We start from the raw sequence: 13,348 nt of genomic DNA on the forward strand, positions 1-13,348 counted from the left end.
GGAAACGTCAGCCTTCTGTGTTTTCAAATTCATTACTCTACAAAACATTGATTGAGCATCTTGGCCTGACACACAAGCTATAAATACGCAGCACTTGAGTGAAGCTCACGTTCCAGGTCCCTTGAGGCAACTTAAGGCCAATAGCCATTTTGAAAATGAGATTCCAAAGAGCCTTTGCTGCTCAGTCACAAACAAGCTGTCTTTTTTTTTTTTTTTTTTTTGTTTTTAAGAGCAATACTGGATAAGGACACTGACACAGTGGTTAACATGCCAAAAAGTCTGCTGTTCAAAAACGTATTTTTTTTTTCATTCTGCATTTGCAGCACCTCGGTGATGCTACCCATTTCTCCCCACCCTTGTTTCACAATTCAGTTCTTCACAATGCCTCTTTCCTGAAGATCCTCAGTCAGGGGATTGGGGGGAAAAAAATCATAACATACAAATGTTCCCTTTCAGAATGATCACGCAGGAATGTGTTAATCGTTAAACATCTTGGCTGACTCCTTGAAATGGATAATAAAATCCGCAAAGCTAATAGGAAATAGAAGAAAACGTCACAACTCGCTGCCTTCTTTGGGTCTTTGGTGAGCATTAATAAATATAATTACCTTGAACAAAGCAACGCATGGTGAAACAGGGCCTTCTGACAGATATCCAATTGTTATTATTGTGAACTGTTTAATTACTTTTACCATACAGGAAAGAAAAACCAAAACCTCATTTACTTTCTTCCAAATCCGTCCCTTCACATTGTTAACATACGCCATCCTTTTTTTGTTACCTATTCAGCCATCCTTAATGGCGGAGATGTGATATACCTCTCTTTTTTTCAGGTCTCTCTTTCATGAGTTGTGCACAAAAAGCCCCACAAAGACACATCTCAATTGAAGCCTTTTCAGATAGTAGGGGGAGACGTCACAAGGCAGTTAGGCATCAAGCTGAGCGTCAAAAGCTGGCTGTTCATGGAGCATCTCAACTTCAGGAGAAGTCAGTAGCCCCCATCCTCTCCAAATTATCAGCAGCAATGCAAAGACTGAAATAAGAGGAAAGCAGATTGGGGCACCGATGGGGAAAAAAGGGGCCATTCCTCTCCAGCTGCCAGCTACTCCTGCAAATTATTCAAGTGAATTAGTTATTAAGTGGCTGCTCTTAATTGGTCCTCTTAATCAGTTTCATCTTTTTAAAAACACTCTTCCACATCATGTGCTCGACGCTACACTTGTTTGCTTTTAATTACTTAATTTAATTAAGCCTCCAATCGGCTATTAGGTGCTTTTGTAGCAGGGGTCCTTATCGAAAGCAACAAAGTGGTCCAAGTCAAAGGTTTTTGGTGGTGCGATCACAGATGCCAAATATGGATGGCACAGTAGAAATGCGTAGCCTTCACATTGTAAAGACATGTCACGTGTTTATAAAGTACAACAATGAAAAGGTCAGAGGTCTAGCCTGATACTATGCCCTCATCCTAGTCATCAATTACTTTCAGGTAAAAGGTTTTCAGAAAAGTTGCAGGAAAAGTAAGCACTGGCATCTCAAGTTGTTGCAGCAGACACAGACACTGTGATATTCCACAGAGAAAATGACACAAAGGAAGTTTTTTCTTTCCTTTTTTTTTTAAAGAAGGCAACTAAAGTAATTGGTTTTATAATAATGGAATTCATTACAGTTATGCAGCTTGTTCAGAAATGCAAACAGAGTGAAAATAACATTCACAAGAGGTTTGGGCTGATCTGCTTAAACAAAACCACAGGGAGATGAAAGGCATAATTCAAATGACAATTTTAGAACCCTTAGTTCATTTATTTCAGAAGCTCTAAGAAGTTGCCAACATAATCAGCGCTATGCTTCCACATTGATTTCTCTCATGTTCCTATTGTTCCACCTCCTTAGCGAGGCGAGTCTAGCTTAAGAATTTCTGTCAAGATTTAACAGTCCAAACAATAGCAGCCAAAGAGCTCCTGTTTCAGTGTCCCAAACGCGGAGGAGGGCCAGGGGCTCTGGGCTGCCCTGTGACGCACAGGAGCACTGGAGGTCCGCGGAAAACCGGCCAAATTCCAGATGTCACCACAAACTGTGGCAAGTTGGCAACATCACCGACACCATGTTTACATCACATTTACTCATTTAGCTGACGCTCTTCTCCAAAATGACCTATAAAGTTGGGCTACTTACAATTATTTACCCATTTGTACAGATGATTGACTTTACTGGAGTAATTTAGAATAAGTACTTTGCTGAAGGGTAATACAGCAGGAGGTGAAATTCAAACCGGTAACCTTAGGATCCAAAGGCCGCACTTCTAACCGCTGTCAGCTGTTTAACGCACAAGAAAAATGTCATCACAACTATGCCAGGGTAACCTCCAACTGAGGACCTGCAAGAACCCCATGCTGCCTATAAGAATGAAGTTCCAAATCTAATCAAAGATCGGCCCACCTACTAAAGAATATCAGTCAGACGTGCTACCGGCAAATGATCCGTGTGCGTGTGTGCGTGCGTACGTGCTCCGTGACGGACTGGCGTCTCATCCATGATGGAAAGGCCCCAGTTCAGTCATTCCATGATCCTAAACCAGGACAGACAGATAGACGGCACAGTTTTCGCAAAAATAAACTTGGGTTTTTGCTCAACTTCTCGGGCGCAAGAGCAGAGCATAGAGGCGCAGGTTTTGTTTTCCTCAGCCGATTTTTTTCATGTCAACTTGGCACGGACACCTGAAGAAAACAAGGCTGCCATATGGGTGCAGTTTAAAAATTGATGCTCAGAGTTAGCGGGCGCACCTGAACCGGGCCACACAGCATATGCGCCAAGCGGGGGAGTCGCTGACGCGCTACGTCATTACCAGCAGATGAGGGGGTACTTCACCCGACCTACAGGTCGCCTGCAAGCCATATGTCTCCCCAGCCTGTTCGCTAACATCTTTAAAGTATCTGCCCAACAATCGCACTGTGGAAGAGAACAATGGTAGACTATCGTTACAAACATCGGATCAGGAGAACTGCATGACAAGCCTCGATTGCCAGCCCCCCCATCCCACACACAAACCCCACCTCTCATTAATTTATTTAGACCAGATTCCATCAGCAGAACACAAAGATGCTGCCACACTTCCGTAACTAAATCTGAGGCCTTAGAAACTGGGCAAAATATAAAGGCGGTTAAGACCCAATTGTCTCCTTAATGTTAGCGCCTCCATAGCTCCAGGGTGATTCAGTGGAAAATGGAAAATGAACAAGAGATAAACGGCCTTTCCTGTTTGCAAAATGAGGCGAATGTATCGATCGACGAGGAGTCAATTTGAATGCAGTGGTCTGATGCTACACACTTCCTCTCCCCTTTAAAGATCAGACTTCTTACACTGGCTTATTCCGCTCCCAGTAGAACCCGTGCAACAGCGAAGGGTATTTAAATGGCATTACAGCCAGACACAGAAGAGCAGGGGGACCAAGAGAAGCGCATCGGGTCAATACCATGGCAACAATGCAGCATCCCCCTCGCTCACTCCGAATCTTGCTCGTCCCAGTTCACCAGAATGGATCTGCTCCCACCTAGTGGCCAGTGTGTTTTCCTGCCTGTAAGGGCACGAGAGTCACCATGCTCATGCCATTGGACAGGCTGTCAGGAAATTCAGATCACCTTTGTGACCAAAAAATGAAAAAAAAGAAAAAAAAATTCAAAGAAACATCTGGCTACTTTTGAGCACTGCCTGCACACACAGGCCATAAACAGGGCTCACTCACTGAGTCACACAGGTCCAGAAGGGGTCTTGTGAGTTGTTTTCTTTAAACATGAAGCAACCAAAGAAAAAAAAGGTTTGGCAGTGGTCCTGGTGATTTGAGCATGCACATATAAAAATGTATGACACTGCCCTCCTGGGCACCCTTAAGAGAACGCAGGGCCACCAAAGCTTCACATTGTAACAGGCTGCTCACAGTCACATTAATGACCACTTGGCCTGAAGCATCTAAGTATGGGAGTTGGACGTGGCTCCAAGGTGACATTCTACCTAAAAAAAATCCCTGACTGCCTGGAAAAAAGGAAAGTACAAAAACTGGCAAGTGTGCAAGGCAAACTAAGAAGTCTAACCATTAAAAGAGAAGAATACCCCATATGAGGAAGATCTGTAAATTCTGCCAACGCTACAGCGTCCCTCAAAGGGGAAGACAAATACAGATAGTCTCATAAAAAACTGCACGTATTTCACTTGAGTCCTCTGAGACGTTGAAAGACCCTTTACACTGCCTTGTACAATAAGGAACCTGTAAAAAATTAATGTAGACAGAAAGAACAAATTAACTTGCTAATACACATGTGCACTGGGGAAAAGTATGCTAAAATAAAACAATGGGGGGAAAAACATATCTGCCAAGGAAGAAGAAAGGAAATTTTTGAGCCGGGTTAGAAGCTCGGCTCCCTGTTTGAAACAGGTGCCGCCACTGCAGAGTACTAAGAATAAGAGATGCGGTAAACACGATTCGGTGTGACTCTGCTTTTGAGGTCGTCCAGCACACACGAAGGGTGAGGAGTAAAGGGGGTGGGTGGAGCTTCAAGTCACTCTGACTTGGATGCTTTGATAAGAAGAGGGTGTGTCTCCTTGCTTTCCATGCAACACACTGATGGTCACATGACATGTACCCACTCAGAGGTGGGTGTGTGTGTGTGTGTGTGTGTGTGTGTGAGAAAGAGAGAGAGAGACTAGCCCTGGCAGCCCTGAGAAGAGAAAGGCCCCCTGCACTCTGGGGAAACTGATTAGGAGTGGACCTGGACACCCCAGGTCAGAAGAGATGGAGGGAAGCAGAATAGCGGTCACATTTCAAGTGATCAAACCCCATAAATCCCAGGACCTGTAGGGAGCGCTCTGAGAAAGAATTATCAGCACGGGGCTGTTAAACAAGGGGGTGCCTCCGCGCACATTTACGACCGTTTAATTCAATACTGACCGACTGCATTTAAATCCCTCTGCCCTCACACAAGCAGCCGTGTGTGCCCAGTAAATTCAGCCCTGGCTCATTGCTATATAAATAATCCCTCATAAAAGGTCTCCAAATTGTATTAAAGATGAATCAATCACATCACACTTGACATTTCTGAATTAGTGCTTGACTGAAAACCATTAAAATTGTATGGGAAAAGGTGTCTGAATACCAAATAACCATTGCAGTATTAATAAAGCGCTCGCGAGAAAAAGGACACATATCAAAATGAGCTTGCTTTTTATTGTTAATCTAATCCCCCAAACTAATCCCCAACATTAATAAACATGCTTTCCCTGTGAGCACAAATAGCAAAAGGAGTCAGATCTTAAAGTGATATTTCTCTGCTCTGATATTACATTAAAAAGGATGAAATGGCACCTTCCTACACCCCTCCATGCCAGTGACCACAGTCAGAGGACCTCAAAAAAGCCTTCAAGAGACCGCAACCGAGACGGCGGTAGTTCTAACCACTACATGGCAAAAGAAAAAAAGACTGGCTGCTTTAGGTGATGAGAGTTCCCTGCTATGTCCTTATGAGTGAAAGCTACAACCTCTAAAAAAAAAAAAAAAAAGGTAGGCATAACAAGATTCACTCACATTCCAGGAGCACTTATCCTTGTCGGGGTCACAGCAGTCCAGAGCCTATCCAGGAGTCAATGGGCGCAACGCTGAAGGAGGTGGTTACACCCTGGCAGGGGCGCCAGTCCATTGTCGACATAACAAGACAAGCAACGATATACATGAAGATCAGTCTATGGTCAATGGAGAATGAGAGTCAGAGACCATGTCCCTTCTCCACAGTGTCTTCCTACTTCATGTGGACTGCTTCTGTGACAAGTAAAGAGAATGCTGTTGTGGTCCCCTATCACACATGACAACATAGCATCACAGAGCACCGAGCAGCAACCTTCACACTATCGGCTCTAATTCGCACGGGCTGGAGAGGAACTCTGCCTTTCTGTGGAGTTCATTACCCATGAAAAACACAAATATGGCATTGGACGCATTTCAGGCCTTTCTGTTTCCCAACACTAACTGGAACCTGGATCCACAGAGCGGTGCTGTTGCTGCAACCACCTGTGTTTGCCTCTCAACAAGTGATTAGCCAAACGTTCGCCGACCATCGATTCAACTCTCGCTGCTCTCCTGGAGTGCTGCCCAAGGACACGTGCAATGTGCTCCTTCTCCCTCTGCTCCCCCGCCGACACGAACCAGGCGTACAAAAGCGCAAAACAAGTGGAATGGTGGCACAAATGTCAAGGGCATTCTCAGGCCAGGGAAAACACACATGGATGGAGGAAATAAAAGAATTATAAATAAACAGCCTGTGATAGTGGAGGCTGAAAGCAGACAGTAAGAGTTCCATTTCCCCAGCTGTACTGCAATGAACTTTTACATGACGCCTTACCGACACAGACCTGACAAAGCTGAAGTCAAACAATGTTAAATGTAACTTTCCAAAAGTAAAAGGAGCATACATGACAGAAGAGAGTCAAAAAGAACATGAAAAGGCCCGTACGCTTCCTATCTCCAGGATGTGGCTGAAAAAGTGATACTCCTGATCTGTCTCATTAAACATGACTTCTGTACCAAGCTCACTGTTAGTCAATGAGCCACTTTTGCAGCTACAGTGAACGTAACCTCACTTGACCCGTGTTGGACCGTCAGCTTTCGTCCGAAAGCACGGTTCAAGGGTCTTCCACGAGAGCCAGCAAAAAAACATCAGAAACGGCTTTACTTCCAAATGAGAGGTCAACCTTAAAACTCTTTTCCTGTAATTGTAAAAGTGAGAAGGTCAAGATTGTCTCCGAGAACAAAGTGTGTGCAGCGTGGGGGCGGGGGGCCAGCTTTGGCCATTATTTCCTCAGACAAAACCCCCATTCTACAAAATCCCCTGTCTCGACACAAGCAGGGCTCATACCATTCCCAGAAGTCTGAGAGCTTTTATCTATTTTTATTTAATTTTTTTTTAGTTCCTTCCCCATCAGGCAACCCGGCACTTGCCAGGATGTTTCCATGGCAACTGCCCTGGCCAGACAGGCCAACACGGCTGTGCGGACATCAATCTTTACCCAGGCTCAGGAAGGCCAGAGCAGGTCATACTGGAACACCTGTTCAGATACGAAATGTTCCATTCTCCAAGCTAAGAGGGAGAAGAACTCCGTGGGGATGGAATCAGAGGGTCCAAGACCAAAATCACAACATAAATACAGCCGACGACAAAGGTGTCATAACAGGTGCAAATCAGGCAGCGGATCATGTGAAACCCACATCAAACCAGCATCGGTGGCAGAGAGGTTTCTTCACAAAGACCTGGAGGGGGATTCTGGGCAGGGTCGGTGATGCCTCATAGCTTAATATCAATTCCTTCTGCCCAGACACAGCAAACATGGAAGCGAGACCAAATTAGCACCTATTTATGACAGAGCCTCCTACCCCCACCCACTTTCTTGCCAGCACCTTCCCTCCGGCACGCCGTACCTGCAGGAGACAGAGAAATTTCACGCCCGAGATGAGGCGCAACCGTGCCCACTCACCCCCTCCCCCAAAAGGTGCATGATTCCCTTGATGCCGTGCTGACAGTGTGAAAATGGTGCAGGGCCAGGCAGGTGGCACCACTAACTGCACTGCGCGATGAAAGGAAGCCTAGCTTATATTTAAAGTTCTGGTCCAGGTTTCCTGAAATGACAGTTCCCAGTTTCTTAACGGCACCGGCCTCCACAGGGCGCCTTGCCTGGGTCACAGGTTGGGGTCGGAAGGTCTGCTGCAACGGCACAGGGCAGCGTGAAGGGTGCAAGGAGGGCAGGAGGAACTCAAACTTTTCTGCCAAATATTCATGTCTGCATACCACAATGTGAACTCACTTAAAAACATTTTCCTTCTCAGTTGTATCCCATTCAACCGCCGACAGATTCATAAATATGTACAACCTTCTGAAAAGGCCTCCGATTTCAGTGCTTCTGTTTGAATCCTTTCCGCTCTTTTAATTCCCTTATCCCCTCCACAACCCCCTCTCATTTAACTGCACTTCATAAAGAAAACAGCATGGTTTTCAGCAGAAAGTCAGTTGAAAAAAGAGGAATGGTGCAGCGCATGTAAGCATTCAAGTCAAAGGGAGTCAAGGTCATTGAGCCCAAAAGTGCCAACACCCACCCATGTTAAGCACCACGGTTAAAACCTGAAACAGTTCCTCGCTAGCGGTGTCAAGGGTGCAAGTCTCAGGAGCGGATCCACATCCACAGTGTGACAGCGGAGACGAGCAGCGTACACCACTGTATTGACACTGTGCTTATGAAAATTATCAGGGCCATTAGACAGGCAGTGACAACATGTACAGAAATGAATGTCTCAGACAGCGATGACATGTCTCAGTGCTGTGAAACAAAGACAAGGGTGTCAAAGGGGCAGAAAAACAAAAAAACAAAAACAAATATATTGCACCCAATATCCGACTGCAAAATTAAACCAGTCCTACGTTCATAGGAGGGGAAAAATGCATTCAATATCTTTGCGGTTGTTCAATCAGAGGACAATGTGTGAAATGTAATTAGGTGATGCATTCTCATTGCCCTGTCAGGAGGAAAGAAATGAACACAATGAAAGTCATTTAGATGCAATATGTTAAAATAAACAGATTAGAGATTGCCGACTATGACTATTTCACTTAAAAGTGATCGCTCACTGCTGATGTTACAAAGTTTAAATGCTAATATGTGTTAGCCTGCGATTCATTTCAAAGAAAAACGGTCTAAATTAACAAAAGGATTCCCAGTTCATTTCAGGCTGCGTAATTTAGAAATCCCTCATTTGACAGCGTTTCCATTTGCGTGCAGAGATTGCCCACACAATTTATAGCCCTTCCAAATTACGGCCTATTAGCTATATTAAGGATGGAAATACCCCCCCCCACTGCCCCCCAAAGCGATAAAATGACCCAAGATGTGCCCTCCTGGGGAGACTGACTGGTTCTTTTCAAAGGGGGGGGGGGGGGGGGGGGGGTTACAGAAGGGGGAGAGAAAGAACGAGAGGGAGAGGGGGTGAGGGTTTGGAAAAATAAGTCTCAAAAGCAATAAAATAATTGCTACTTACCGCAACTTTGCTCCCAGTTATCTGCATGCAGCGGTCAGCGCAGAGAAGTTAGAGTGAAAAAGACACAAACAGCAGTCATTAGTAGGTCTGCTCTCCAACACGACGAAGCCGTGAAGCGCATCTGAACCACATACAGTATCACACAAGGTCTGCTCTGTTAATCTAACATCTAACAACACTACATAAAGGGGCCCAGACACAGCACAGGAGGAAGGACACATGACAAAGGTTTCGTTGTTTTACAACACAATGTCTGCCGTTTTGACACTTGCTTTTAGGGTCTTGGATTTAGTGACTCGTTTCTTTTCCTGACAATTCCCTGGCATTACGTTATCCTAGACTCGTGACCTTCAGCACCAGCATGATCTGCTCATGCAAGACAAGTTAAAAACTACATACAGTAAATCTGACCCCTTTAAGTAGACTAACAAGTTCAGTTTAAAACAAAAAAAAAAAAATTATAGAATAAAAATTGCATCAATATTAAAAGGGAGAGGGGGTGCAGTGGCGCAGTGGGTTGGACCACAGTCCTGCTCTCCGGTGGGTCTGGGTTCGAGTCCCGCTTGGGGTGTCTTGCGATGGACTGGCGTCCCGTCCTGGGTGTGTCCCCTCCCCCTCCGGCCTTATGCCCTGTGTTACTGGGTTAGGCTCCGGTTCCCCGCGACCCCGTATGGGACAAGCGGTTCTGAAAATGTGTGTGTGTGTGTGTGTGTGTGTGTGTGTGTGTGTGTGTGTGTGTGTGTATTAAAAGGGGTTCCAACAAAGAAATGTGCAGAAAGCAGACAATGTACTCCATAAGCTGGACTGTACTTCAGCGAAAGCAAAACTGCAGGAGAAACCTGTTATAGTTTTCCTGTTCATCAACAGACAGAACTAATGTGGTACAACGGCCCTTTTTCACGGTATTGTGCAAAAGCTGAAAATTCAGGCCAAAAGGCCTCCTGCAAATCAATCATCCGTCACCTTCCGTTAGCTTAACATGTCAGATTTGCATGGCATTGCCCAGGAAACAATACACTAGACAGTGTTTGGTATTTTAACCACGTCAGCAGCCAACAGCAAGGTAACCGCCAAGAATAAGCAATGGGGGTGCAAATTGTGAGCAGGTACTATGGTGGCTCCAAGGTGCCAACTCATGAATAAATACCCCATTAACACCGTGATCCCAGGATGTTATAAGAAACTGAGTCCTGAGAACCTTTTGTGAATACACAGGTGGAATATTTAACAAATTCTACAAAGCACTTTACTATGCAATGAGTCATGTTGTTATCATAATGTGTCAAGTAAACATTCAATAATTCTTGTTTTCATTCAACTGTTAAAAGCTTAACATGGCTTTACCTCTAAAGCACGATCAAAAAAGCAGACATTCCAAAAAGTACAGACAAAATAAAGAATCAAAACAATTCAGAGAAGGGTTGGGTGGAGGGATACGCAACCATGCATTAATTTAAAAAATAACATTTTTTAAAAAATCTTATTCATACACCACAAAAAACACGCCTATGGTTTGCTTCCTGAGTATATTGAGGTGAAACTTGTAACATTTAACAAAAAACATGAAACTCCAACCCAAACAAAAAGTGATAAATAAGGCTCTATATAAATAAAACTCTATCAGTCCACGAACACAATGTCTGTCATAAACAAGCCTCAGATGAGCTTTCCTGAAATGCGCATTTATGTCCTTAGGTTCATCGAGCGTACGTCTGCTCAGTTAGTCATCTGTTTATCTGATCCCTCATTGGAATAGAAGACGAGCAGACGTTCAGCCCTCTGCTCCCAAAAAACCCGCCAAGCCTGATTACGGCACTGTGCAATGTGCACTTCCTTGCAGCTGATTTCATCAGAAAGAAATAATCATAATTCTATAAATTCTATGGATTTCATTTGAAGATTTGCCTTGTTTTGGCCATAAATGGTTCGCGTGTCAACCACATGGAAAGGAAAATTGCTAATTCACCCCCCTTGAGCCCCTTCAAATAGACCGTGCAGTTAGTCCATTTATTTATTAATTTTATTAATCAGAGGAACTAGTGATCACTTCCGTTAAAACAGATCCCCCCCCCCCAGCTGTGATATTGAGACTTCATGTTTGTCAACACACTGTAGAGGTGGGTGAAGATTAAAACAGGACAAAATTAATGTTCGAAGCAGACAGAAGCACAATGAATAGCATGCGCAGAGACTGGCGTGAGGGCGTTGCAGGTGCTGTTAGCGGTCAGGGAAGCAGAGGAAGCACGGGAGCAGCATGCGTTTTGTGTCACGGTGGAAATTCACACGAACAGGGTCAATGACCACAGTCACCTCCTCCGGAAGGACACTGTGGCGAATGCGTGGGAAGGGAATCACACATGAGAATCACGTGACTTGCTGGAGCGTAACACTCGAAAGTAAAATGGAACTGATTCAAGTGATACAAACTAGAGGAATCATTTTCTGGTTCTGAGAAGGTGGAGAAAGAAAGGAACAAGAAAACTGATCACAAGCCACTGCTTTCACTCATTGCTCCATTTTTGTTTCCTTTTCCATTTCTTTTTAAGTTGAAATTCAATGAAAACGGACAAAAAACACAAGGAAGGAAATGAGCAGCCTGTGTGAATGTCTCCACGTGCCCTTCGGCCTATAAGGCATAACATCTAACAGCTGGATCACAACAGTTGGGTCCTTGAGCACTTTTTCTTGTTTTTCCCCTGGAAGGTAAAGGAAATAAAGCCCTAAGTAGAACCCCTGCAGGTCCTTTAGCACATTAGGAGGAAATTAAAAGAGACGAAGGGCTTTATGGAGTCGAGTCCGGAGTATCACTGGTGGAATACAGAATGGTAAAATATCATTGAGCTCCAGAGTCCCCACCCTCTCTGTATACACAGCCACATTTATACCTACACTCCTGATTTCGGAGAGCTGGAAAAGATGTGTGTGTGTGTGTGTGTGTGTGTGTGTGTGTGTGTGTGTGTGTGTGTGTGCGCGCGCGAGCTTGCAAGCACGCTTATGAGGATGAAATGCCAGGGTAGCAAGAAACCAAAAAGAGGAGACCCTGTAGTAATCAGGCATACAGAAACAATCCAGAGCAGACACCAAACAACTTGCCAGTGGAATGAAAATAGAAATACTGACAGATTAGTCATAAGATCACCCGACACCAGGAGAAAACCCAACACTTACATCCATGCTGCCCCACAACCTACGGCTGATTAGGAAAATTAATTACACTCTCAAATTTATCACATCGTTATATGATATCTAAACCCAACTCATATTTACAGCAAGTAATATTTAGTCAAGTGATGAGTATGTGGTTAGAAACTTACCATATTTGATTGCAAGTACTAATTTCACACATCTATTCGCTCTACGCTAGAAATAAAATGAATAAAGGGCTGAGGGAACGACGGGTCATTTTGCACTCCCAGTAAGTGACAACAGCAATCTGACTACAGGAGTCGGCAAAAGAGGAGTTCTAGCTGAACACTTTCCACCGAGACACAATCCTGAAGTCCTCCTAAACTTTACATTTTCTCTCCTGCCAACATGGAGCTACATACACCTTATAAAAGAAAAATGGCTCCCTGCCTTAGTTCTTGTATATTCAAAGAGGGCCAGTCTGAAATCACACAATTTCCCTAGAGTGGAGGACCACTAACCCTACAGTTATCCCTCATATATCAGAGGGATGCTTCCTCCCCCCACAGAGTGACCACAAAGCAAAATGTTCACCTGCTCACACAACCACAACACTGTGTGCTTCAGGGCAACTTAAAAAATAAATTAAAAATAAATAAATAAATAAATAAACACACACAGTGTTACCATAGATGCCGTCAGCAGCAGGAGGGATCGCCACTGATCTTTCTAACTTTCAGAGCAATGCCGCAGACGAGTTTGCTATTCGCATCACCCGTGTTTAGCATCAACGAAAGGGTCACATCCCCTTCAACGGTAACATTATTATTAACCTCTGTTAAAAATCATAACAGAGAACAAATGATAGCAATAATTCCATTGTCTCAATGTCACAAGTTGATACCTCTTACACATCATGACACAGCTCTGACCTGAAGCATTAGAAAATCTCTTCACATGTGATAAAGAAACGAAAAAAATAGGCCCCAGTGTTCCTACAGTATTAGGATTTACTCTTTCGGTTTATATTAAGGATCTCATGTGTCACATATCAGACTTGAGCGGAATGGTGGAGCAGAAGGTGAAGCACACCAGACTGGAGAGAACATCTGATCCTGTTTGGGGTTTGAGAGTGCAATAACATGAAGATTTCTGAT

At 44.2% G+C, this 13,348-nt stretch overlaps 1 protein-coding gene across 3 annotated transcripts in view; it reads right to left on the reverse strand.

The window, feature by feature from the left end:
* The window catches only part of diaph2 (diaphanous-related formin 2), a 313,996-nt gene that overhangs the window by 278,947 nt on the left and 21,701 nt on the right, over positions 1–13,348 (reverse strand). For all 3 annotated transcript variants that reach the window (XM_029257260.1, XM_029257258.1, XM_029257259.1), the window contains exon 6: positions 9,066–9,086. In XM_029257260.1, coding sequence (XP_029113093.1) covers positions 9,066–9,086 — 21 coding nt within the window. The remainder of the gene's footprint in view (positions 1–9,065; positions 9,087–13,348) is intronic.

This window comes from Scleropages formosus, chromosome 13 (genome assembly GCF_900964775.1).
Source record: "Scleropages formosus chromosome 13, fSclFor1.1, whole genome shotgun sequence".
NCBI lineage: Eukaryota > Metazoa > Chordata > Actinopteri > Osteoglossiformes > Osteoglossidae > Scleropages > Scleropages formosus.